The 25,543-nt window shown below is 44.3% G+C and overlaps 2 protein-coding genes and 2 long non-coding RNA genes across 6 annotated transcripts; 3 read left to right on the top strand and 1 right to left on the bottom strand.

The window, feature by feature from the left end:
• Positions 1–4,249: 4,249 nt before the first annotated feature.
• LOC109755717 (uncharacterized) lies at positions 4,250–5,833 on the top strand. The gene is made up of 3 exons (XM_020314608.4): positions 4,250–4,632; positions 4,723–5,087; positions 5,184–5,833. The coding sequence occupies exons 1-3, from the start codon at positions 4,398–4,400 to the stop codon at positions 5,517–5,519; spliced, it is 936 nt and encodes a 311-aa protein (XP_020170197.1). The 5' UTR covers positions 4,250–4,397; the 3' UTR covers positions 5,520–5,833.
• A 3,587-nt stretch (positions 5,834–9,420) lies between these two features.
• On the bottom strand, positions 9,421–14,161 carry LOC109755718 (uncharacterized). Of its 3 annotated transcripts, none has more exons than XR_005761541.3 (7): positions 11,774–14,161; positions 11,617–11,676; positions 11,466–11,516; positions 11,039–11,318; positions 10,150–10,733; positions 9,939–10,065; positions 9,421–9,641 (listed from the first exon to the last, which is right to left on the bottom strand). It is a non-coding gene; the product is annotated as an uncharacterized lncRNA (long non-coding RNA). The 3 variants fall into 3 exon arrangements; XR_012188491.1 differs by having other exon boundaries at positions 10,207–10,733; positions 11,039–11,108; positions 11,774–14,159; XR_002231045.4 differs by having other exon boundaries at positions 11,039–11,108; positions 11,774–14,157.
• LOC123495129 (uncharacterized) lies at positions 9,897–10,932 on the top strand. The gene is made up of 2 exons (XR_006667200.2): positions 9,897–10,003; positions 10,536–10,932. It is a non-coding gene; the product is annotated as an uncharacterized lncRNA (long non-coding RNA).
• Positions 14,162–14,518: 357 nt separating the features above from the next.
• On the top strand, positions 14,519–16,607 carry LOC109755715 (uncharacterized). Its single transcript, XM_020314606.3, has 3 exons — positions 14,519–15,492; positions 15,567–15,922; positions 15,997–16,607. The coding sequence occupies exons 1-3, from the start codon at positions 14,694–14,696 to the stop codon at positions 16,363–16,365; spliced, it is 1,524 nt and encodes a 507-aa protein (XP_020170195.1). The 5' UTR covers positions 14,519–14,693; the 3' UTR covers positions 16,366–16,607.
• The last annotated feature ends 8,936 nt before the right edge of the window (positions 16,608–25,543 follow it).

Raw genomic sequence — 25,543 nt, 5'->3', positions numbered from 1 at the left:
ATGCGCCGGTACGCATGTAGATGGAGTTGAGCCCGTGCGAGAAGTTCTTGCTCTCCGATTCGTCCGATTCGGACGACTCGGATGTTGAGACCATGCTTGCAAACTTTCGGCAGCAAACATTGGTCATGGCACTTGCCGTGAAGGAGCACGAAGACGAGAACCGGAAGAGGAGGCGAGGATCGACCATCGGGCGTCTTTGCATTCCCCGGAATCGTCATCTTGGGAACGAGATGTTGATGCAAGACTACTTCGCGGAGAATCCTACATATCCACCGCACCTCTTCCGGAGAAGGTACCGAATGCGCCGATCCCTCTTTGTCAAAATTGTTCAAGCTTGTGAGGCAAATTGCCGGTATTTTACTCAAAGAAGAAATGCTGCGGGCTTAAAGGGATTTAGTGCATATAAAAAGATCTCCGCGGCAATGCGGGTGATTCCATTTGGTGTTCCGGCTGACTATGCCGATGAGTACCTTCGCATTGGTGAAGATACTACATTTGAGTCTGTGCGTAGATTTGCAAAGGTGATCATCTGTGTCTTTGGTCCTGAGAATCTTCGGGCACCCAACGAAGATGACACAAAGAAATTGATGGCAACTAATGAGAGGAGAGGTTGGCCTGGCATGCTAGGTAGCATTGATTGTATGCATTGGACTTGGAAAAATTGCCCCAAGGCATGGCAAGGAATGTATTGTGGCAAGTCTCGTGATGCAACAATTATGCTAGAGGCCGTAGCATCCGAGGATTTATGGATTTGGCATTGTTTTTTTATTATGCCGGGCACTCTCAATGATATCAATGTGTTGCAACGGTCTGATTTGTTTGCTAGGCTTGCTAGTGGTGATGCTCCTGCTTGCAACTACACTATCAATGGGCACAAAGGGGTATTATCTTGCAGATGGGATATACCCTCCTTGGTGCACATTTGTCAAAAGCATCAAAGAACCCAAAACTAAAAAGCAATTTGAATTTGCAAGGGTGCAAGAGGCAACCCGGAAAGACATTGAAAGAGCATTCGGTGTTTTGCAATCTAGGTTTGCCATTGTCCGTGGTCCTGCTCGTTTTTGGGATAAGAAAACCTTGAAAAATAGCATGACATGTTGTGTTATCCTGCACAATATGATTCTTGAAGATGAGAAAGGAATGAACTTGGAATTCTTCTATGACAATGTGGGTAGTCGTGTCAAACCAGCTAGAGACCCTAACCGCATTAGAGCTTTTCTTCAAACATACAAGGAGATTGAAAATGCAAACACCCACTTTCAACTTCAGGAGGATCTCATTGAGCACCATTGGCAAAGGGTTGGACAGTGACTCATTTTTGTATTCATTTGTAGTTGTATTCATGACAAGTTTTGTATTGCGTTATTTAAGTTTGCTACGGTGATTTGAATAATTATTTGTAATGTGGATGATTATTGTATTATGTTTGATTTGAATAATTTAGTTTTGCTTTCGATTGTTGTATTATGTTGGATTTGATATTTGCGGGTCGATCAGATGCGGGATGCAGCGGCGCAAAGAGCAGACCCCGCAAAGCCGACCCGTAAAAAAGCATATTCCCGGAATATGCTTTTTTACGTGTCCGTTTGAGGGTTCTGCATCTGTGGCCGTCCGCGCCGGCCCGCAAAAACGGCTTTGTGCGAACTGCAAACACGTTTTGTGGCCGGCGGGATGCAGGGTCTGCTAGAGTTGCTCTAAAGGCATTCCAACACCGTGCATTAAATTGAACACATCAAACGTTGTTGGACATGTCCAGACATGTCCACGCAGGCATTAAGTATCTGTCCAGTTTGTTTTATCCAAAGTACTAAAAAAAATAAAATAAAAATATTCCTTCTTCCATAGTCACAATGGGAAAACATTGTAATGCAACAGTAATTTATATATATATATATATATATATGTATGTATGTATATATATATATATATATTATAGCCAAAAATAAAAAATTGAAATAAAACTTTCCAAGTTTGAATTCAATTTATTCAGACATATTTTGTAGTTTTCCTGTCAAAGCGCCTACAGATCTTCAACCCGGTCATTCAGAAGCTCCCATGAGTTGCTCGATGGCAAATCCGTTGATGCATCTACATCTATATCAATATAAAAGACCCAGAGGGGCATATCCAGCTAATCTCGGCCATTAACCAATCCAACGATATGAATTGCTCTGATGGTAAGCGCTCAGCATGTTAACATGCAATTAATACCATATCAAATATCAATATGAACGCTAATCACACTATTACCATACCACTGATATCGTACCTAATATCACTGTGCAAGTAACATTCTACCAAATATTAACAATCAATTTGCAATTAGTATTCTACCATATATCAACATGCATTGCATGGACGCATTTACTAGTTTGTATAAATTCCTCAAACATCGTTGTGTTATGCTATGGAAGTTTGATAGGATTACTCATGTGCTCAGATCCCAAATCGTGGCGAACTCCGTCACCCTTACCCCTGATAATCATGTTATGCATGATCACACTAGCTATCATCACCTCACACAACGTTTACGGGTTTTTTTGCAGGTCCTCGAACAACTTCACAACGGGCTTGGAGTACCCTAAATGTTCTCTCCAGAACCTTTCTAGATCCTCATTCTCTTTGGGCAAAGTTTAAATAGTGCACTACAACAAATATCGGCAGCCTCAAAATATGCTAAGTTGGTGCTATAGTACACTTTGATATGTTGTTGATATGTGTATGATGATCTTGCAATGTTTAAATTGTATTCATAGCTCATGTTATGTTTCAATATGTATGCAACTGTGGAGATGAAAAAGATAGTTTGTGACCTATTTTACATCATCTTCTATATTGTAGATTTTTTTTCTAATGCCCTATTTTACATCATCAGCTATGAAAGAAAAATTTCTAGTTACCTTAAACCTTTTAGATGCCCTAATTTTTTTGAGTGCTGCACCATCAGATGAAGAGTTCTTGTTTTTTTACCTTGTAGGTCGCTGGGTTACTACAAACAACATTGATCCCTCATGATTTCTCGAATGTTGACAACATTTTGGTACGAAACTATGTAGACCAACTGGGCTCATTGTTGTGATCTACCATTGTCAACGACATTGATATTTGACACCCATCTCAAGCTGGTGCTGCCTGTGTTGGCCATGACACATCTACTCCGTGCAAATCCAATGAGGCGTCCTGGCTGATTCTGGCTGATTGTAATGCAATCTCTTTCTTGAGGCATCCATTGATTCTGCCTCGCTCATCCAGGTTTATATTGAAGAGGAAAGAGAATGTAGCCTGCAGATGGTTCTTAAATCAATGATTTTCCTCATATGTTTCTAAAACAATTTGTCACTATTTTTCTACTATATCTATGGATTTTAATCTTTGTTATAACCCCCCCTCCTCTCTGGAAATACTTATCCGAAGGATGTGCGTAGACATATTTTAACTTTAGATACATTGGCATTTATTCGATTTCTACGAAAAGTAATTCCGGACATAGGGAGTACAATATTCCTCACCATGCATTCGAATGCTATACATATATCACTAATCTATTGGTTGAGTGAAGTCACACACATGAGAAGAATTACAAGCCGCAGTTTATTTAGGCTCTACACTAGCAATCTGTAGTGTAGTACTAATATCATTGAATCATTACCACTAGAGCTACCAATATATGAAGTTCTATATCATATTATTTATTGAAGCGTTATCTTATTTGATATGTGGGTATTACTTAAAAAATCCACAACAAATTCAAGGAGCGGGCGTCATTTAGTTAGGGTCCAAATTGAAACCTTGACTCTACCCTTTTCTTTAGGGAAACCTTGACTCTACCCTGACTATACCCATATTCCATCCTCCAGGAGAAAAGAAGTAAAAATTTCTCGAATATCTAAATTTACCATGAATGCAAAAGGATAGATAGGTGTGCATGCTGGGTCCCAAAACGAGGCGCTTCCCACGGTACAGACCCGAGCCAAAAGCAGACAGCGTGTTTGGTTCGGGAGAATTCGAGATGGGGAATGGGAGTTGAGGGGTGAGGAGATTAAAAGTTCACTGTTTGATTAGAGGGAATGGGAGTTTAGGAAGGGGAATGGGAGTTGAGGAAGCCAATTCCCACCTATTTCTTCCCAGGGGTACCCTGTTAATTCGTGAGCAGAGTTTTATCCCACGCTAATTAGCATCATATACCAAACAAGGGAATGAGAGTAAAAATCTACTTTCCATGACTAATCCCTTCATAAACACCCTTGTGCAAACTCCCATTCCCCTGCCTGCCAAACAGGCTGAGAGTGGTAGAAAGAGAAAAAACCCTCGGCACTAGGACTCACATCTGCTTCTCCTCCGGCGCCGGCAGGGCAGCACACCGTCGAGGCGGAAGCGACCCGGCAGGACTCGACGCGATGCCTTCCTCCCCATCCCCCGTCGTCGTCCTCAGCGACGACGAAAGCGGCGACGACGGCGCCGCATCCGGCGCGCTCTCGAGGTCCGCCGCCGACCGCATCGCCTCCACCCTGACCACCCAGGCCGCGGTCGACGCCCTCTGCAAGAATCGCGACGTGCCGCGGAAGTTCGCCGCGCGCCCCGCCGGCGCCCCGCCACCGCCTCAGCCTTCTCCCCGTTCAACTGTTGCCAAAGGTAATAAGTGTTCTACTCCCGATTCCCCTTGTCCAATTAGCACATACTCCCGGCAAAAGGAATTTTACTGGTGTGGTTTGTGTGCTCTAGGGATGGATCCACCCGCCCGCGACATGACTGACAGTATGCCAGCGGAGAAGACGGCGGCGCCGGCGGCAAGGACGGGGCAGGTGAAAAGAGAGGCGCACGGCGACACGCTTCCATTGTCCGGAAAGAAGAGGAGACGGGAGGAGGTGACTGCAACAGACGGGCATGACGGCGCCGCCCCGGTGTCCAACCCGCGTGCCCCGCCGGGCTTTGACCCACGGTCACCGCACTCTGCCGTACCCGACACACTCGACTGGAAGGCCGTGCAGAAGATTCTAGAGGGCCTGGTCACGCCGTCGCGGGAGCGCCACTTCGCGGCCTCGAAGCCCTCCGACCTCCTGGCGTCGAGCTACGTAGCAGTGCTCCAGGTACATTTCCAAACAAATCGTTCGTCCGTAGGTGCATGTCTGGATCAGCATCACACTGTTTGTTATGCCATTCGGCGGCAACAATGGCGCGTGCAGGCCGCGAACTACGCGACCTTCTCCACGTCCTACGCGCTGGAGCTGGACGAAAAGGTTCTGGCGTGCGAGCGCGACAACCTGGCGCTGTGGGAGCAAGTGGAGAAGGAGAAGGCGGCGAGGCAGGCCGCGGAGGCGGAGCTCGAAAAGGTCAAAGCAGAGCTGGAGAGCGCCGAGGCGACGGCGGTGCAGCAGTTCCTGGGGTCCGAGGAGTACACGCGGCGGCTGGCCGAGCATGCGCTGCCGGCGTACTTGCGCGGCGCTGAGGAAATGAGGCGCGTCGTGCTCCGGCACTACCCGCACGTCGACGCCGGCAAGCTGGAGCTGCCGCTTGATTAGCTCGGTCTGAGTCTGATTAGTTGGAACTTGGAGTCGTTTTTGTTGATCTTTTGTACATGGGGAAACTGCTCTAGCACATAGCAACATCATGCGCAAAGATTTAGCTGGGCCATGATTTGTTGCTGGTTTGGTCTCTTCATGGTTTCATGATCTGGCACTTCCGTGGAGAAATCGACTCGACGATGGTGCATGCAGTCAATGGGTTTCATGGTTCAGATAGAAACTCACCATTCACTGTTCATGTATGTGATTACTGGATCGGCCATGGGGATTTTTATCTTCCAAAATGGGGAATAGTACCGAATTTGCCATGATTCTGTGGAGATCCAGGTCCAATGCTGTATGTTGCATGCGGTCTTCTAGCAAAATGCGGTTTACGTTTGTGTTCCACGGATGGTTCATGAGTGCTAACAATGATAATCATCAGAAGCATTTCATATCCATTTGGTGCAAAATATGTTGACGAACAATGGTTCTTATATCTCCATTCAGCAATGCCAAAACAAGCGGCGTGGTTTCCATGCTCTGATGTCTGGTCTCATCTGAAAAATGATGGATATGCTCCAAAATGTTAACAAAAATATGAACATATTTCATTAAATCACATCGCAGTCAGATGTAGTGCAATCAGTAACCTGGCATTGGAGTGACCCTTGCCGATCGGAAGACTTGGCCCTATCTTGTCTTCCTTTCTCCAATCGGCGACATTTGGTCAGTTTCGGTTTTGTTGGGGCGATGATGAGGTTCGGAGTAGGTCTGATCGAATATGGCATTGTTGTCCAGTCCTCTTTATCGCATTTTTTTCCAGGACAACGTCCAATTTCACTCCTCGGGCGCTGCGTCAACGCCTTTTTTCTGGCTTCGATGGTGTTTTAGATATCCAGAATGGGGATGTTGCTTCGCACATGACCAATCATTGAGGAGTGTGGGGGGAAGAATACATCGATTATTCCAAAGTTTTTATTTAATTTCTATTGTGTTTCTTAAGATGATCTTGAAAAAGTTGGTTGGCTTTAATATAGGACAGGTGTTTCTGGTTTTCTTTGTTATGAAAAGTAAGGAAAACCGTGAAAAAAAGGATACGTTAAGAAAGAAGAATAACATGTGCAACTCTAGTTGGGCGTGCAAATGTGGTTGCGCATCGGGTGCGATAGTGGGGCACCATGCAAAAGTAAAATGAAAAGAGAAAAATGTGAGATAAACAATGAAAAAATGCGTATAAAAATAAAAGGAGAGAAAAGGTTAGGTAAAAATTAGAAAAATACATGTTCAGCTCTAGTTGAATGTGCTGCCGTGGTTGCACATAGGGTGCGTGAGGGTGGTGGAGGGGGATGCAAAAGTATAAAAAAATGATAAGCGAAAAAAAAAATGTGCGCAACTCTAGCGGGGGAGAATCCTAAAATCTGCTTATCCCTATGTGGATGCATTGGAGCTTAGAATTCAGAATTGAAAATGGGTTTCCAAGTTGTACTGTTTCTATTTGGTTGTCTACGTAATTCAAAATTGGGACTGTAATTCATTTTCTTGGTATTAACACCTTTGGGATACCGAGCCTTGCCCCTCTATGTTAGTGGGAATTCAGACCGCTCCATGATCCAGCACCGCGGGTAGGCTCTCCGACGAGTTGATGCCACCTACCTCTCCCAGTAGCCACTAACGCTGACGTTGTGTATCCTCGTCTTCCTCAACTCGGATCACCTCCTCGGAGGGATACATGTGAGCGTCTGTTTTTTTTTGTTTGTTTCTTCTTCTTTATTTGCGGGTGATGTGGATCGTCCGTTGGACAGTATGCAAGATGTTCAGAGCGTCTGGAAGAAAAGACCGGGCATGCACATGATCAGGATCCACCTCCCGCAGCTGGTCCACTAGTAGTCCATAGTCGTGGGTGCTGACGGGGGAGTGTGGGTGGGCCGAACGAGGCGAAGGCACACTCACGCAGCTCGTCAAGGCACGCTGTACTCCAAAAAACCAGAGTCAGGTGCGCACTTCCAGTCTTTCACCGATCAAGACACTTCTCCGCGCCTGATTGCTGGTTCACGCAAGGTGTGCTCCGTGCAGACGAGAAACCACAGGTGCGTGCGTGCGAGAGATCGGCCTTGGGCAACAGGTGGTTCCACAGTGGCCACATGCCGGAGGGCCATCTAGCGAGTCAAAAAGAATTGGCTGCTGATCCGGTGGTCATCGCCAGAGGACCGACCCTTGACTCAACACCTCATCCACTTTGATTTTTTTTTGGAGGAAAGAAATACTCGTTCCACTTTCACACCAATGGGTTTTGAATTTGGAACACATCATACAGGGGACGGTTTGCTTGGTGTGGACGACTTCCGTCGGACAACAACTTTCCATGCGAGTGGCTCTCCTATTCACAGGTCTAATGGAATTATAGAGTTTCAAGACTTAACACGTTTTCCAGTAAATGCTAGACTCACGAGACTTTTGTTAAGATGCTCGTAGATGTAGCATTAGTCGGTTTTCTGCATACCTTGTTTTCATATATAATTTTAGCTTGTTTTACATACCTTGTTTGATTTAAAACATTGTTTATTTTGGACATTTTCCTTATGAATCACATTGCTTTGAATATAAAAGAAAAATTTATGTCCAGTTCAAATTTCACAATATTTCATCTCTTTATATTCTAACGATGGCATGCACCTATATCTAAAGAACAAAACATGCATGCATTTTCAGTTTGGGAAACCAAACTACTTACGTTACATACTCCCTCTGTAAAGAAATATGAGATCATTTAGATCACTAATTTAATGATCTAAACGCTCTTTTATTTGTGTACACGGAGGGAGTATTATTTGTTTGTGTTTCGATGCTCTGAAGTAAGACATTAACATCCAGTTCGTCATTTTTTTCCCTTCTACGAACTCAATAAAATCCTGAATTTCGGAGCAACTAGAGGGGGTGTAATTGTAGGGGTGAAAATGGAGTGGAAAGTTTCCACTTTTTCGGAGGAAAAATGAAAATGGAGATGAAATATGAAAATGGAAATGGAAATTTGCAAAACGGAAATGGAAATGGATTTTTTATGCCGAAACGGAAACAAAAACGAAATGGTGTTTTCTGGTGGAACACACGTGGAAACGGAACTTTTCATTTCCGTTAATATGGAATTCCCGATTCTACTATAGGCCCATGGCTGCTTTGTAGCCCAACTACCAAACAACACACAATGACACAATGAGTAGAATGAGCAAAGTGTATCATTTGAGTACCAACTTTTACTACCACACACATACTCAGCTAGACCCTATACGGAATTGTCATGTACTACTACAATACTACCCTATGCTACCAACCCAAACATATTATTTTGTAGCCATGTTAACAATTCCATCAATTTGTTTGCTTTTTGTCTGTATTTCTCCATGATTCAAGGGGGCTTTAAGTTCCGGTCAACACACATTTTTGTTTCCGTGTCCGCTCTGTATTCGCTCCGTGTTTGTTTCAGGTAGTATTTGTTTCCGGGGTATCTGTATTCGTTTCTGCTTCTGCAAAAAATGTGAAAACAAATATGGTAGCACCTAGTTCCGCCCGTTTCCGCGCCGTTTTCAACCCTATTAATTGTGTAATTGTATGCAAATTCTTGGGTGAATTTCAACACATCTTATTTATTTTTTTGTCCCTCCCATCACATAATCAAAATAACAAATGATTAAAAAATCATACTTTCTCTACCCGTCATTCGCTTTTCTTGACTAAAATGTGCAGAGCAATTTATTTGTTTTTCGCATGTAGCATGTATATACTCCAACACTTATCCGCTGATGGATGCAAAAATAAAAAGAAAAGAACTAACTTGCTCACGAGAAAGGTTTGGATTCTCCAATTTTCCTTCGATTCTCTCAATAAAGCTTTAGTGTCTCTTTAAATTTGGGACTGTCTATTTGGCATTCGACTGATTTGTAATTAGATATCATTCAAGTTTTCCAACCAATCAGCTATTGACAGCTGTTATTGAAAAAACCTACGACAATTGTATGTATGTATGTTTTTCCCGAAGAAAACGGGTCGGGCTGAAAATCTGACCCGTCAAGCAACTAACAGCAACAAAAGTATAACTGATCGGGCCACCTGTCCTTTCCTTTTCGTGGAGAACAAAATCACCTGACAGGAAAAAAACAACGCATGAGCAAACAAACTGGCGACTCCTTCAACTTGGAACCCATGAAAAGGCCCCCGACTCTACTACCCCCCTTTCATAGATCTCACCGAACACACCGTGGGAGAGGGGGGAAGAAGGAGATAGAACAGACGCCGTGGGAGATGGGGAAGGAGGGGAAGAACATGGCGCATACGCTATGGGAGAGGGGTGGGGGGGGGGGGGGGGGGGGGGGAGAACATACAACAAACACCATGGGAGAGGGCTGGAGAGAAGAAGAGGCATGGCAGAGAGGCAATTACCTGGAAGAAGAACACAAGCAGTCACTTGGGGATCACAACAAGATCATCCCAGAGACAAATCGCAGGTACATGAAAATCTTCAACTCCTCAAGCTACAGCAGAACTATTCCACCTCTGTTTTGAGTGCCTACATTAGGTCCAATTAGAAACAAGAAAACAAAAAACATTTTAGGAATGCATCAGGGGAAAATCATCAGGGGATTGAACTTACTGGTAAGATGAAATCAAACAGGAATACACTGTAAAAAACACTCCTCTGAGAACATACATCCAGTGAAATCCTATAATGTTTGTCGGCGTTTCCATTTTTTCCTATATTTGGGCATACATCTGTTGGTATCTAGCTGCATATTTGGCATGATCAGAGAAAACTGAAAACTTCAATAGATAAAAACAACATTTCAGTATCCTCAAAAGGAACAATTCAGGACACACTAAAAAAGAAGAAAATACACTTACCTCTCTGCATACAAATACACTATACAATCTGAAAAACAATTACGAATACTAACAAACGGAGCGTTGCTAAGAAAGTCCATCAGTGTTGTTCTTCAATTTTTTGCAATTGTACTGACATTACTTCAAACTTAATTGCAGGGGGCAGCAAGCAACGAGCAATAACTGGAGAAGATCTACTATCAATGTCACTAGAAGACCTCATACTAAATGTGAGTTACAAATGCCCAGAAATAACAAAGTATAAGTTGAACTACTCTGCAGACATGGCAAGAAATGCATGAAGATGATTCAACAGGCGAAGAGGTAGCAGCAGAAGCTAATCCCTGGGAGGCAGCCCTGTTTGAGAACATGAACATACAACATGAGTGAGAGAACTTAAGGAAAAAGATGCTAAGAACAATACTTGATTTGTACTATGAGGGCAAGCATTGTTTGCTACCTACTAACTATCAAAAGACTACTTTGATAGGCGTATATTCCATGCATTGTTTCTGCCTTATGGATGAAAGTTTAAGATTCCAAGCGTTTAAGATTATTTGGCTGAGTTTTAAATACATTAGGAAAACTAACAACAAAGTGCAGCGAAAGGGGCTTAGAGAATACAATAGAGAACAAAAATAATTAGCTGAGCAATGAATTACCTTTGTAGCCACTCAAAAAGATTTAGTTGTTTGAACAATTCTTCAAGAACTTTAGAACTATAAAACAACACTGCAACAAATAAGAAGAGACAACTAAATTAAAATAGAAGAATGCAAAATGAAAAATAATAAACTACGAAAAAGTAGCTATAAACAATTATTATACGCTGAGAAATAAAGATGATGAGGTAACCAAAGATATAGTGCAACACAGAACTAAAAATCCAGAATATCTAGTGAATGTTGAACAAACGGGGAAATCAGAAGATCGTTCCTGCCTCTACAAAAAACATAATAAGAACTACATTAATAATGCAAAATAGACTAAAGATACATAGGGGAAACCCCATCGAAGATAACATCAGACAAGCAACCAAAAGAGAAGAAGGGACAGAAAATAAAACACAAGAAGAGAAAAGAGACTTACAACATTCCTTCTACTAGCAGATGATAATTTCCTCTTTAGGTAATTGACTTTCTGTACAAAACAAATACAAAAATATCAAACCAACATAAAAAGGATAAATAATCAGAAAAAGATAAACATGGAAATAAAACTAGATCGTAAAAAGACTTACATTATTCACATAAAAATTGTATAGAGCTTTATCAAACTCTTCATCATCACCAGAACAATCCTGAAAAAAAATTCAGACAACAAGCACAAAAATTAATAAAATGAAAATAGAAAAATAAATGGAAGTGAAAGAAGATAAGAAGACAAAAATAACTAACAAAGACATAGCATTAGAACCATCATCAGCAAAATCATTAGGCACGAAAGGATCTTTCAAAGAATCAGCACTCTCAACTGAAGAAACTAGCGGAACATCCTTGGGATAGACTTTCCGTAGTCTACCCATTAAGAAACTAGCTGAAAAACAACAAAGAAATGGGGCTCAATTATATAGATACGGAAGACAAAACTGGGCTTATAGTGATGATTGCACAGAAAATACTAGGACAAAAAAACAAAGAAAATAAGCATGAACTAGGCACTGAAAAATGCGGTGAATATGGGAAAAAAATACTGGAAGTGCAATTATGGGGAATTACACTGTAAGAAAATATGTGGGGTTACACAGTAACGTACAAACTAAACAGTAATTATGGGTAAAATTACACTGTAAAAGGGCATAGGATTACAATGTATACAGTACAAACTACACAGTAATTATGGGAAAATTACACTGTAAAAGGGCATCGGATTACAGTGTAACTATAGTACAAACTACACAATAATTATGGGTAAAATTACACTGTAAAAAGGGCATCGAATTACAGTGTAACTACAGTACAAACTACACAGTAATTATAAATTTACACTGTAAAATGGCATCGGATTACAGTGTAACTGCAGTACAAACTACACAGTAATTAAGGTGAATTTGCACTGTAAAAAGGCATCTGACTACAATATAAAGCAGTTTAAACTATGCAGTAATTAAGGGTAAAATTTACGCTGTAAAAACACATCGGATTACAGTGTAAAAGCAGGCCAAACTACGCAGTAATTAAGGGTAACATTACATTGTAAGAGCGCATCAGTTTACAGTGTAAAAGCAGGCCAAACTATGCAGTAAATAAGGGTAAATTTACACTGTAAAAATGCATCGGATTACACTGTAAAAGCAGGTAAAACTAAGCAGTAATAATAGAGAAATTTACACCACTAAATCAAGAGAAAATTACATTGTAAATGAAGTGAAAATTGCACTGTAAAATTAACACCACTTATTGTAAATATGCATCGGATTACAGTGAAAAAACAAAGACAAACTACACAATAGTTATAGAGGGATTTACGCCGCTAAATTAAGAGAAAATTACACTGCAACTACAGCACAAATTACAGTGTAATTATACATGCGATTACAGTGAAATTACACCACAAATTAGGGGGGAATTACACTGAGAAAGAGTGTAGGGTTACAATGAAACTATAGAACAAATTACACATTACCTATGCGGGGATTTACACCACAGTAAAAGGGGGGGGGGGGGGGGGTTACACTTTGAAAATGCAGGGCTACAAAACCAACTACGGGATATACTACATCGAAAAAGTGCAACAACAAGCTACACTGAGTACACTAAAGTAGGGGTTTAATACGGGGAAATTACACCATAAACTAGGGCTTACTAAAAAAAACAGGAAAAAGCTACATACAGACTACTGAAACAAATTACTCTGAAACTATGGCAAAACCACTGAACGCATGAGGTTGCAGTGAAGCTCTACAGGACAAGGTACAGGGAATCTATATAGGGCAACTAATAGGGTTAAAAATTGCACAACAGAACTGCATGCGGATACTCTGTATATCTCGGTGTAACATACACTCCTATTATAGGGGAACACTGAAAAACAAGCATGAAAATTCAGGAAGATGCAGAAAGGAAACATTTGGAACATAGAAATTCAGTAACCAGCGGGATGAACAAACATCAGGGAACAAATACATTACAACATGACGAAATTCAGGAGCTAGAACATCAAAACAAGAGCAGCCATCTACAACTACAACTACAACCCCAAAGAAGACACCAGAAGACGGCAAAATGTCCCCAACAAACAACCAGAACCCGATCTTCAGAGTCAAGCTACAGCATCCACCGCTGAAAACTAACGCCTACTATGCCTACCTCCACATCAACAACAGAGAAACTTACATCAAAAGCAGAACACTGCCCCAGGATTTTGCCTACAGAAGCCAAACCAGGCGGGATTTGGCCTGCGTCCACAACAAAAAGAGAAGACCACGGCATGGCGGACTACGCATGGCGCGCTGCAAGCTCTAACCAAAACTCAGGCGCACAACCATGGTGGACTAGAACACCATGGCGGCAACATGCACATCCCGCGGATAAAACAAACACCTGCCGGGGATCCATGAGACCCCAAATCACCTGGATCTGGAACTACAGAGCCATGAAAGCACGGGCAAAAATGGGAGAGACAAGGACAAGCAACCAGGGCAGCCGGGGGATGAAGAGGAAAGGAGAAGAGATCAAAATCCTGCGATGGAAGAGCTCGGAATCGCCATGAAAAGAAGGAATCACCTCCCCCACCTCCGCCGCTCGAGCTCTCTCCTCTGCCTTATCGAAATGAGAAAGGGGAACGACACTCGCTCCTAAATTCAAAAACGACAAAAAACCTACGTGCCCGGTCGGGACGGGGCGGGGCCAAGGAAAACGGGTTGAAGCAGAAAACCGCGCCCGATAGGAAAACCAACCCGAAAACCACCACAAACCCAAGACCGGGCGCGAATCTCAGGGCGAGATCGAACGGACACAGAGTTGAATGAAAGCGAATTGAAAAACAGTCGACTGAAAAATAGCAAATCCGTTAAATTTTAGGAATTTCGAGGATTTCAAAATTTATGTATTTTTCTGTACAAAAGTCCTGTGCATTTGTAAAACTTCCATGGTTTCTAACTGGGTGTACATAATCCCCTAAAAAAAAGGAAGAAAACGATTCTCCAAACACTTTTTTGCCTGAATGCAGAGTGGACCCAGAGCGGAAAAGAACACTTTGCCAGGACTGTAGAAGCCACCCTCCACGAAGCCACCGCGGCTCATCTGCTTCTCCGGCAGGGCGGATCGCCGTCGAGGCGGAAGCGGCCAAGCGCGCCGACTGCGCAAGCGCCACGCGATGCCTTCCTCCCCCGTCGTCGTCCTCAGCGACACCGAAAGCGGCGGCGACGGCGACGCCGTCTCCGACATCGCGCCCTCGAGGCCCGCCGCCGAGCGCATCGCCTCCACCCTGAGCACCCAGGCCGCGGTCGACGCCCTCTGCAAGAAGCACGGCGTGCCGGCGGAGTTCGCCCGGCGCCCCGCGGGCGAGCTGCGCGCGTGCAGCGTGCCGCCGCCGGGGGCCGTCTGCGTGTACGCCCACGCGCTGGAGGCCGGAGTGCGCTTCCCGCTGCACGCGTTCTTCGGGAAGGCGCTCGCCCACTTCCGCCTCGCGCCGGGCCAGCTCACGCCCAACGGGTGGCTCGTCCTCGTCGGATTCGTCGTGCTCTGCCACGAGGCCGGCGTGCGGCCGTCGACGGCGCTGTTCCGGCACTTCTTCTCCCTGTCGACATGGAAGAACGGGAACGGCTGGTACTTCTTCCGCTGCAGGGGAAAGGGAGCCGCGCCGACGCTCTTCACTGGCCTTAGCTGCTCCAAATTTGAGAGTGATTGGAAAGGCAGGTTCTTCTTCCTGACGTCGCCGGGGCCATGGCCGTGCCCCGTGAACTGGGGCGACTCGCCGCCCAAGAGCTCCGTCGCGGATCCGGTGCTTATGAGCCAGCAGGAGTCGGCGGGTAAGCTGCTACAGGCACACGGCGTCCCGCTTGACCTCCGGGTTTACCTCCGCGATGCAAATCTTGCTGCGGTCTTCTCCTCCAACCCCGTCGGCACATCACCACCACCACCTCAGTCTTCTCCCCGTTCAACTGTTGCCAAAGGTAAGAGTTCGACCCCGCTTGTCCAATCAGCACTCGCAGCGAAAGGTATTTTACTCCTGTTGTTTGTGCTCTAGTGGTGGATCCACCCGTCCGCGACATGACTGACATTATGCCAGTGGAGAATACGGCGGCGCCGGCAGCAGGGACGGAGCAGGTGAAAAGCGACGCGCACGGCGACACGCTTCCATTGTCCGGAAAGAAGAGGAAACGGGAGGAGGCCACTGCAAAAGACGGGCTTGGCTGCGCCGCCCCGGTGTCTGACCCGCGGTCACCGCGCGCGCCCGTGCCCGACACACACGACGGTGACACTGCCGACTGGAAGGTCGCACGGAAGGTGCTGGAGTGCATCGTCACGCCGTCGCGGGAGGACAAGTTCGCGGCGTCGAAGCCCTCAGACATCGTCGCGTCGAGCTACGTGGCAATGCTCCAGGTATTCTTGCAACCAAATCGTTGGTCAGTAGGTGTATGTGCGGACCGGACCCGAACCACATTGTTTGTGTGCAGGCTGCGAACTACGTGTCCTTCTCCTCGGGCTACGCGCTGGAGCTGGAGGAGAAGCTGGTGGCGCGGGAGCGCGACAACATGGCGCTGTGGGAGCAGCTGGACAACGAGAAGACGGCGAGGCAGGCCGCGGAGGCGGACCTGGAGAAGGCAAAGGCCGAGCTCGCGGCGGCGAAGTGGGCGACTGAGGCGGAGCTGGAGAGCGCCAGGACGACGGCGGTGCAGCAGTTCATGGGATCGGAGGAGCACAAGCGGCGGCTCGCGGAGCATGCACTGGCGGGGTACGAGCGCGGCGCAGAGGAGATGAAGGGCGTCGTGCTCCGGCACTACCCGCGCCTCGACGCCGCCAAGCTGGTCCTGCCGCTTGATTAGCCGGTGCTTTCAACTTGGAGCCGTTTTTGTTGATCTTTTGTGCATGGGAAAACTGCTCCGGAGAACTGCGACATATGCCTATCCTAACTTGTTGTTGGTTGAAGGTTTGTTCATGGTCAAGATTGATTTCATGAGGAAATCTTGCCTGTTATCTAGAGACCGCTTTTATGTGGAAATCGACTCACTCGTGCATGCAGTGAATACTTCTCAAGCTTAGATAAAAGCTCACCTTTCATGTTTCATTTTGATGAATTTTCTACGGTTTTGCTATTTTTCAGCTGGCTGAAAAGCAATTGGCTTTCATTCACACTGCGGTCCGTCTGATCAAGGGGAGCTCCTATACGCCGCTTATTGTGGCAAATGGAGGGCGCGCCGCACAGGGGGTCCCCGACTGGGCTGGCCCACTACAATCAAGTTAAGCTGAACGCAAAACTTTTTTTCGAGAGTACGCAAAATGCGTACCTTAGCTGTATAGACGAGAGAGGGTTATGTACAAGAATTACAGACGATGGAATGCACTACCACACACGGCAGGCACGTCCACCCCACCACTCCACACACTAGACTACTACTCTAAGCCATGTTGAACTCCTCTCCCTCTCGCCGAGGCCCAAAGCCTAATTTCCTGATGGATAATATCGGCTGCTCCCCATTCATTGGCGATGTTGCTGTTGTGAAATACTCTGTCGTTTCTCTGTTTCCATAGATTCCAATAGACTGAGATGCAGATTGTGTCGAATCCTCTTCGGTATCTCTTATCAATGCGCTTTCTAGCGGACACCCATGCAAAAATGACATCACTGGTAGTACTCGAACGCGCGACCTCGCGACTCTAATCACTTGCAGCTAGCCACTTGAGCTGAAGCCGCCAGATGTCCCAATGGTTAGCACGAAACAATAAGAACAGACAAAAGAGGAACGTATTTAAAAGTCAAACATTTTTTAAAGTTACAGCAAATTTTTGAAAATGTGATTTTTTTTTCAAAATTCCTGAACATTTTTTGAAAATTCTAAATGCGAACATTTTTTACTGTAGCGCCTTGAACTGTAGCTGCTTTTTTTTAATTCCGAACAAATTTTCAAATTTGCGAAAATTTTCTGAATTTATGAACAAAAAATGAAACAGGAACATTTTTTGAACTTCTGAACAAATTTTGAATAGCAAGAACATTTTTGAATATTTGAACAATATTTGAAAACAGGATCATTTTTCGTAAAAGCACGAACATTTTTATAAATTGTTGAACCAAAATTGGAAATAGGAACATTTTTCGAACTTCTGAACAATTTTTTTATAGCAAGAACATTTTTTAAATTCTCAAACAATTTTTGAATTTCTGAAAAAATAAAACGGGAACATTTTTCGTAAAAGCACGAACATTTTTTAAATTTCTGAACCAAAATTGAAAACAGGAAAAAATTTCAAACTTCTGTACAATTTTTTAAAAAGCACAAACATTTTTTTAAAAAGCGAACATTTTTCTAATTTCTGAGCAAAATTCGAAAGAGAAAACATTTTTTGAAATTTTAAACAATTTATAACAAATGCAATTTTTTTTTGAAATTTACGAACAGTTTTCCAAAAACACGAACATTTTTTTAAAAATAAAAATAAAACGAAAAAGGAAAAAGTAAAAAGAAAAAAGAAAAAAGGAGAGGAAGAACAAAAGAAACATGAAAAAAAACAAAAGAACGAAAAGAAAACAGAAAAATAAGAAATAAAAAGGAAAATAGAAAACCAGCTGAAGGAACCTTCTAGAAGGTTCCCAAAACCGATAAAAACCGGCTGGGAAACTTTGAGAAAGTTCCCAAAAACCAAAACTGCCTACAGTGGGAGATGGGCCGGCCCAGCTGATCGCTCCCCTATGCGTTCGCCCGACATTTTGACGCAACGAGCGTCGAATAGGAATTTCCTTGATCAAGTGCCAAGATTCGTGTTGATTTCCCATCTCGGTTTTTCTCGGGCCTAGGATCTGTTCGGGCTGCCTACAAGCCGCCCAATAGTGGTTCTCTTTAGTTTTTTTATTAGTTGCTTCCCCTCCTGCTCGCAAGGCCCCCGCTTGTTTGTCTGTTTGTTCATTTCGTGTCGCTCGAGAGACAGGGAGAACAAAGTCAGAGGGAGAGAAGCTACAGGGAAAGAGAGGGAGAATAGATAATAGAAGCTACAGGGAGCACTACCTCATCTTCTTCCCATGGCGATTCCAACGGCTTTTTGAGTGTTTGTGCTCGAAGTTTCCTGCCCTTGGTACCAAATTTCGATCAAAGGGGATCCCCCCGGCTCCATTTCATAGAAATGAAACCAAAGCCTTACAAAAGCGAAAACATCTAGGCTAAAACGTCAGGTTCAAGGTTCCACGAAGGACACAAATGCGAAAAATCTATAGGCCACGAAACTGGTGCCGGTCTTTTAAACATAACAAGGTTTGCCGCACTTTATGACTCTAGAAACCTAACCACATAACTAAAAGAAGACCACAATCATCAGGACATGGGAGAAGGACCCCTGGTATCCGATTCATGTGGGGTGTAGCGGTTTGTCACCTTGTTTGCTCAACCTTCTCCTCTCGATTGTTTGTTTTTATTCATCTCTAGGTCTAGACTTTTGGTTTGCTTAGATCGTTTCCCGCCTCCATCCTCCAATTTCTAGGAATTCCTACGTATTCCTAGTTGTTTAGGTGTTTTGTATGGTGGGATTTAAGTTCGGGTTGTTGTCCTCCCCTTGGGGTGTGCTTGTTAGATATTCTAGGGGTTTGTAGTTGCTGATCGAGGCCTGCAGATGGATTTTTGCTTCGATTGTACAAGTTTTGGTGTGCTCTGTATTTTATATGGAGCTAGTGTTGCTAAATCTTGTGGGCAGTGTTCATGTAGCTTGATTCCCCATCCCCTTCTGTTTTGTACTTGTTATTAGGAGGTTCCAATTGATTGGACATACTCTATGAATGATTATTTCTAGATATTGTGGTACTTCTTCGCGAGGAGGTATTGTACAAGTTTATTTTGTTTTTGAGGTTTCAATTCTTTGTAATCTCTTGAGCAGATGTATCTGACTTTCATTGTTGTCTGAACTTGATTAATGGAGCATTACATTGGATTTTACTCTTCCATGTCTTCCTTTTGCAGTTAAAACACATCCAAGTTACAGTAGTTAGAAATAAGTAAATTAAGTTGAAATTTCCATGTAATCTTTTTGCACATTTTTGGTTGGTACCAATTTATGGGGTCCTTTGTAACAAACATGAATTACTGTTTTTAGGCCACTATAATGATTTAAATTTTGTTGGTATACCTTTCATACAGCTGTGATTGAAGGAAATATGCCCTAGAGGCAATAATAAAGTTGTTATTTATATTTCCTTATATCATGATAAATGTTTATTATTCATGCTAGAATTGTATTAACCGGAAACTTAGTACATGTGTGAATACATAGACAAAACAGAGTGTCCCTAGTATGCCTCTACTTGACTAGCTCGTTACTCAAAGATGGTTAAGTTTCCTGACCATAGACATGTGTTGTCATTTGATGAACGGGATCACATCATTAGAGAATGATGTGATGGACAAGACCCATCCGTTAACTTAGCATAATGATCATTAAGTTTTATTGCTATTGCTTTCTTCATGACTTATACATATTCCTCTGACTATGAGATTATGCAACTCCCGAATACCGGAGGAACACCTTGTGTGCTATCAAACGTCACAACGTAACTGGGTGATTATAAAGATGCACTATAAGTGTCTCCGAAGGTGTTTGTTGGGTTGGCATAGATCGAGATTAGGATTTGTCACTCCGAGTATCGAAGAGGTATCTCTAGGCCCTCTCGGTAATGCACATCACTATAAGCCTTGCAAGCAATGTGACTAATGAGTTAGTTACGGGATAATGCATTACGGAACGAGTAAAGAGACTTGCCAGTAACGAGATTGAACTAGGTATGATGATACCGACGATCGAATCTCGGGCAAGTAACATACCGATGACAAAGGGAATAATGTATGTTGTTATTGCGGTTTGACCGATAAAGATCTTCGTAGAATATGTAGGAACCAATATGAGCATCCAGGTTCCGCTATTGGTTATTGACCGGAGAAGTGTCTCGGTCATGTCTACATAGTTATCGAACCCGTAGGGTCCGCACGCTTAACGTTCGATGACGATTTGTATTATGAGTTATGTGTTTTGGTGACTGAAGTTTGTTCGGAGTCCCGGATGAGATCATGGACATGACGAGGAGTCTCTAAATGGTCGAGAGGTAAAGATTGATATATTGGAAGGTTATATACGGACACCGGAATGGTTCCGAAGAGGTTCGGGGATTTTTCGGAGTACCGGGAGGTTACCGGAACCCCCCGGGAAAGTTAATGGGCCTCATGGGCCATAGTGGAGAGGAGGAGGCAGGCCACGGGAGGTGGCGCCCCCCAAGCCAATCCGAATTGGACAAGGGGTGGGGGCGAATCCTACTAGGAGTGGAGTCCTAGTAGGACTCCCCCCTCCTTGGCGCGCCCCTTGTGGCCAGCCTCCTCCCCTCCTCCTTTATATACGGGGGCGGGGGGGGGGGTGCACCCCAAAGGCACATCAATTGTTCTCTTAGCCGTGTGCGGTGCCCCCCTCCACAGTTTACTCCTCCAGTCATAGCATCGTAGTGCTTACGCGAAGCCCTGCGCGGATCACATCACCATCACCGTCACCACACCGTCGTGCTGACAGAACTCTCCCTCGCCCCTCTGCTGGATCAAGAGTTCGAGGGACGTCATCGAGCTGAACGTGTGCTGAACATGGAGGTGTCATACATTCGGTACTAAGATCGGTTGGATCGTGAAGACATTCGACTACATGAACCACATTAACCTAACGCTTCCGCTTTCGGTCTACGAGGGTATATGGACACACTCTCCCCCTCTCGTTGCTATGCATCTCCTAGATAGATCTTGCGTGATCGTAGGAACTTTTTTTGTAATTGCATGCTACGTTCCCCAACAGTGTCATCCGAGCCAAGTCTATGCGTAGATGATATGCACGAGTAGAACACAAAGAGTTGTGGGCGATAATAGTCATACTGCTTACCACCAACGTCTTACTTTGATTTGGCGGTATTGTTTGATGAAGCGGCCCGGACCAACTTACATGACCACGTTCATGAGACCGGTTCTATCGACGTGTTTTGCACACAGGCGGCAGGCGGGTGTCTGTTTCTCCAACTTTAGTTGAATCGAGTTTGACTACGGCCGGTCCTTGTTGAAGGTTAAAACAACACACTTGACGAAAAATCGTTGTGGTTTTGGTGCGTAGGTAAGAATGGTTCTTGCTAGAAGCCCGTAGCAGCCACGTAAAACTTGCAACAACAAAGTAGAGGACGTCTAACTTGCTTTTGCAGGGCATGTTTAAAGGAAATATGCCCTAGAGGCAATAATAAAGTTGTTATTTATATTTCCTTATATCATGATAAATGTTTATTATTCATGCTAGAATTGTATTAACCGAAAACTTAGTACATGTGTCAATACATAGACAAACAGAGTGTCCCTAGTATGCCTCTACTTGACTAGCTCGTTAATCAAACATGGTTAAGTTTCCTAGCTATAGACATGAGTTGTCATTTGATGAACGGGATCACATCATTAGAGAATGATGTGATGGACAAGGCCCATCCGTTAGCTTAGCACTATGATCGTTTAGATTATTGCTATTGCTTTCTTCATGACTTATACATGTTCCTATGACTATGAGATTATGCAACTCTCGAATACCGGAGGAACACTTAGTGTGCTATCAAACGTCACAACGTAACTGAGTGATTATAAAGATGCTCTACAGGTGTCTTCGATGGTGTTTGTTGAGTTGGCATAGATCAAGATTAGGATTTGTCACTCCGTGTTTCGGAGAGGTATCTCTGGGCCCTCTCGGCAATGCTCATCACTAGAAGCCTTGCAAGCAATGTGACTAATGAGTTAATCACGGGATGGTGCATTACGGAACAAGTAAAGAAACTTGCCGGTAACGAGATTGAACTAGGTATGATGATACCGACGATCGAATCTCGGGCAAGTAACATACCGATGACAAAGGGAACAACGTATGTTGTTATGCGGTTTGACCGATAAAGATTTTCGTAGAATATGTAGGAGCCAATATGAGCATCCAGGTTGCGCTATTGGTTATTGACCGGAGATGTGTCTTAGTCATGTCTACATAGTTCTCGAACCCGTAGGGTCCACATGCTTAACGTTCGATGACGATTTGTATTATGAGTTATGTGATTCGATGTATCGAAGGTTGTTCGGAGTCCCGGATGAGATCACAGACATGACGAGGAGTCTCGAAATGGTAGAGACATAAAAATTGATATATTGGAAGGTTATATTCGGACACCGGAATGGTTCCGAAGTGTATCGTGTATTTTTCGGAGTACCGGGAGGTTACCGGAACCCCCCGGGGGATTAATGGGCCACAATGGGCCTTAGTGGAGAAGAGAGAGGGCCGGCAAGAGGTGCCCCCCCTTGCCTAGTTCGAATTGGACAAGGGGAGGGGGCGGCGCCCCCTCCTTCCTTCTCTTCTCTCCTCTTTCCCTTCTTCTCCTACTTGGACTAGGAAAGGGGGGGGGTTGATTCCTACTTGGACTAGGAGTCCAAGTAGGATTCCCCCCATGGCGCGGCCCCTCCTAGGGCCGGCCTCCTCTCCTCCCCCTTTATATATGTGGGAGGGGGGCACCCCAAAGACACATCAAAGTTTCTCTTAGCCGTGTGCGGTGCCCCCCTCCACGGTTACACACCTCGGTCATATCGTCGTAGTGCTTAGGCAAAGCCCTGCGCCGGTAACTTCATCATCACCGTCGCCACGCCGTCGTGCTGAAGAAACTCTCCCTCGGCCTCAACTGGATCAAGAGTACGAGGGACGTCATCGAGCTGAACGTGTGCTGAACACGGAGGTGCCGTACGTTCGGTGCTGAGATTGGTCGGATCGTGAAGACGTACGACTACATCAACCACGTTGATATAACGCTTCCGCTTTCGGTCTATGAGGGTACGTGGACACACTCTCCCCGCTCGTTGCTATGCTTCTCCTAGATAGATCTTGCGTGATCGTAGGATTTTTTTTGAAATTACTGCGTTCCCCAACAGTGGTATCCGAGCCAGGTCTATGCGTAGATGTTATATGCATGAGTTGAGCACAAAGAGTTGTGGGCGATAATAGTCTACCAGCATGTCATACTTTGATTTGGCGGTATTGTTGGATGAAGTGGCCCAGACCGACATTACATGACCGCGTTCATGAGACTGGTTCTACCAACGTGCTTTGCACACAGGTGGCTAGTGGGTGTCTGTTTCTTCAGCTTTAGTTGAATCGAGTGTGACTACGCCCGGTCCTTGTTGAAGGTTAAAACAACACACTTGACGAAAAATCGTTGTGGTTTTGATGCGTAGGTAAGAACGGTTCTTGCTAAGCCCGTAGCAACCACGTAAAACTTGCAACAACAAAGTAGAGGATGTCTAACTTGTTTTTGCAGAGCTTGCTGTAATGTGATATGGTCAAGCCGTGATGATATATAAATTGTTGTATGAGATGATCATGTTTTGTAAAAGTTATCGGCAACTGGCAGGAGCCTTATGGTTGTCGCTTTATTGTATGAAATGCAATCGCCATGTAATTGCTTTACTTTATCACTAAGCGGTAGCGATAGTCGTAGAATCAATAGTTGGCGAGACGACAACGATGCTTCGATGGAGATCAAGGTGTCAAGCCGGTGACGATGGTGATCATGACGGTGCTTTGGAGATGGAGATCAAAGGCACAAGATGATGATGGCCATATCATATCACTTATATTGATTGCATGTGATGTTTATCCTTTATGCATCTTATTTTGCTTAGTACGGGGGTAGCATTATAAGATGATCTCTCACTAAATTTCAAGGTACAAGTGTTCTCCCTGAGTATGCACCGTTGCTACAGTTCGTCGTGTAGAGACACCACGTGATGATCGGGTGTGATAAGCTCTACGTTCACATACAACGGGTGCAAGCCAGTTTTGCACATGCCGAATACTCGGGTTAAACTTGACGAGCCTAGCATATGCAAATATGGCCTCGGAACACTGAGACCGAAAGGTCGAGCGTGAATCATATAGTAGATATGATCAACATAGTGATGTTCACCATTCAAAACTACTCCATCTCACGTGATGATCGGACATGGTTTAGTTGATTTGGATCACGTGATCACTTAGATGCTTAGAGGGATGTCTATCTAAGTGGGAGTCCTTAAGTAATATGATTAATTGAACTTTAATTTATCATGAACTTAGTACTTGATAGTATTTTGCATGTCTATGTTGTTGTAGATCAATGGCCCGTGCTACTGTTCCTTTGAATTTTAATGCGTTCCTAGAGAAAGCTAAGTTGAAAGATGATGGTAGCAACTACACGGACTGGGTCCGTAACTTGAGGATTATCCTCATTGCTGCACAGAAGAATTACGTCCTGGAAGCACCGCTGGGTGCCAGGCCTGCTGCAGATGCTACTGATGACGTTAAGAACGTCTGGCAGAGCAAAGCTGATGACTACTCGATAGTTCAGTGTACCATGCTTTACAGCTTAGAACCGGGACTTCAATGACGTTTTTAACGTCATGGAGCATATGAGATGTTCCAGGAGTTCAAGTTAATATTTCAAGCAAATGCCCAGATTGAGATATATGAAGTCTCCAATAAGTTCTATAGCTGCAAGATGGAGGAGAATAGTTCTGTCAGTGAACATATACTCAGAATGTCTAGGTACCACAACCACTTGACTCAATTGGGAGTTAATCTTCCTGATGATAGTGTCATTGACAGAGTTCTTCAATCACTGCCACCAAGCTACAAAAGCTTCGTGATGAACTATAATATGCATGGGATGAACAAGACTATTCCCGAGCTCTTCGCGATGCTAAAGGCTGCGGAGGTAGAAATCAAGAAGGAGCATCAAGTGTTGATGGTCAACAAGACCACTAGTTTCAAGAAAAAAGGTAAAGGGAAGAAGGGGGACTTCAAGAAGAACGGCAAGCAAGTTGCTACCCAAGTCTGGACCTAAGCCTGAGACTGAGTGCTTCTACTGCAAAGGGACTGGTCACTGGAAGCGGAACTGCCCCAAGTATTTGGCGGATAAGAAGGATGGCAAAGTGAAAGGTATATTTGATA

This window comes from Aegilops tauschii, chromosome 7, assembly GCF_002575655.3.
Source record: "Aegilops tauschii subsp. strangulata cultivar AL8/78 chromosome 7, Aet v6.0, whole genome shotgun sequence".
Taxonomy (NCBI): Eukaryota; Viridiplantae; Streptophyta; class Magnoliopsida; order Poales; family Poaceae; genus Aegilops; species Aegilops tauschii.
The sequence above is the reverse complement of the archived record's forward strand: the minus strand, read 5'-3'. Positions and strand labels throughout refer to the sequence as shown.

Coding starts and splice junctions, on each gene's coding strand:
- LOC109755715 (XM_020314606.3), top strand. CDS start 14,694: ATGCCTTCCTCCCCCGTCGTCGTCCTCAGCGACACCGAAAGCGGCGGC. Junction 15,493..15,566: donor CCGTTCAACTGTTGCCAAAG/GTAAGAGTTCGA, acceptor TTTGTGCTCTAG/TGGTGGATCCACCCGTCCGC. Junction 15,923..15,996: donor GCTACGTGGCAATGCTCCAG/GTATTCTTGCAA, acceptor GTTTGTGTGCAG/GCTGCGAACTACGTGTCCTT.
- LOC109755717 (XM_020314608.4), top strand. CDS start 4,398: ATGCCTTCCTCCCCATCCCCCGTCGTCGTCCTCAGCGACGACGAAAGC. Junction 4,633..4,722: donor CCGTTCAACTGTTGCCAAAG/GTAATAAGTGTT, acceptor TGTGTGCTCTAG/GGATGGATCCACCCGCCCGC. Junction 5,088..5,183: donor GCTACGTAGCAGTGCTCCAG/GTACATTTCCAA, acceptor TGGCGCGTGCAG/GCCGCGAACTACGCGACCTT.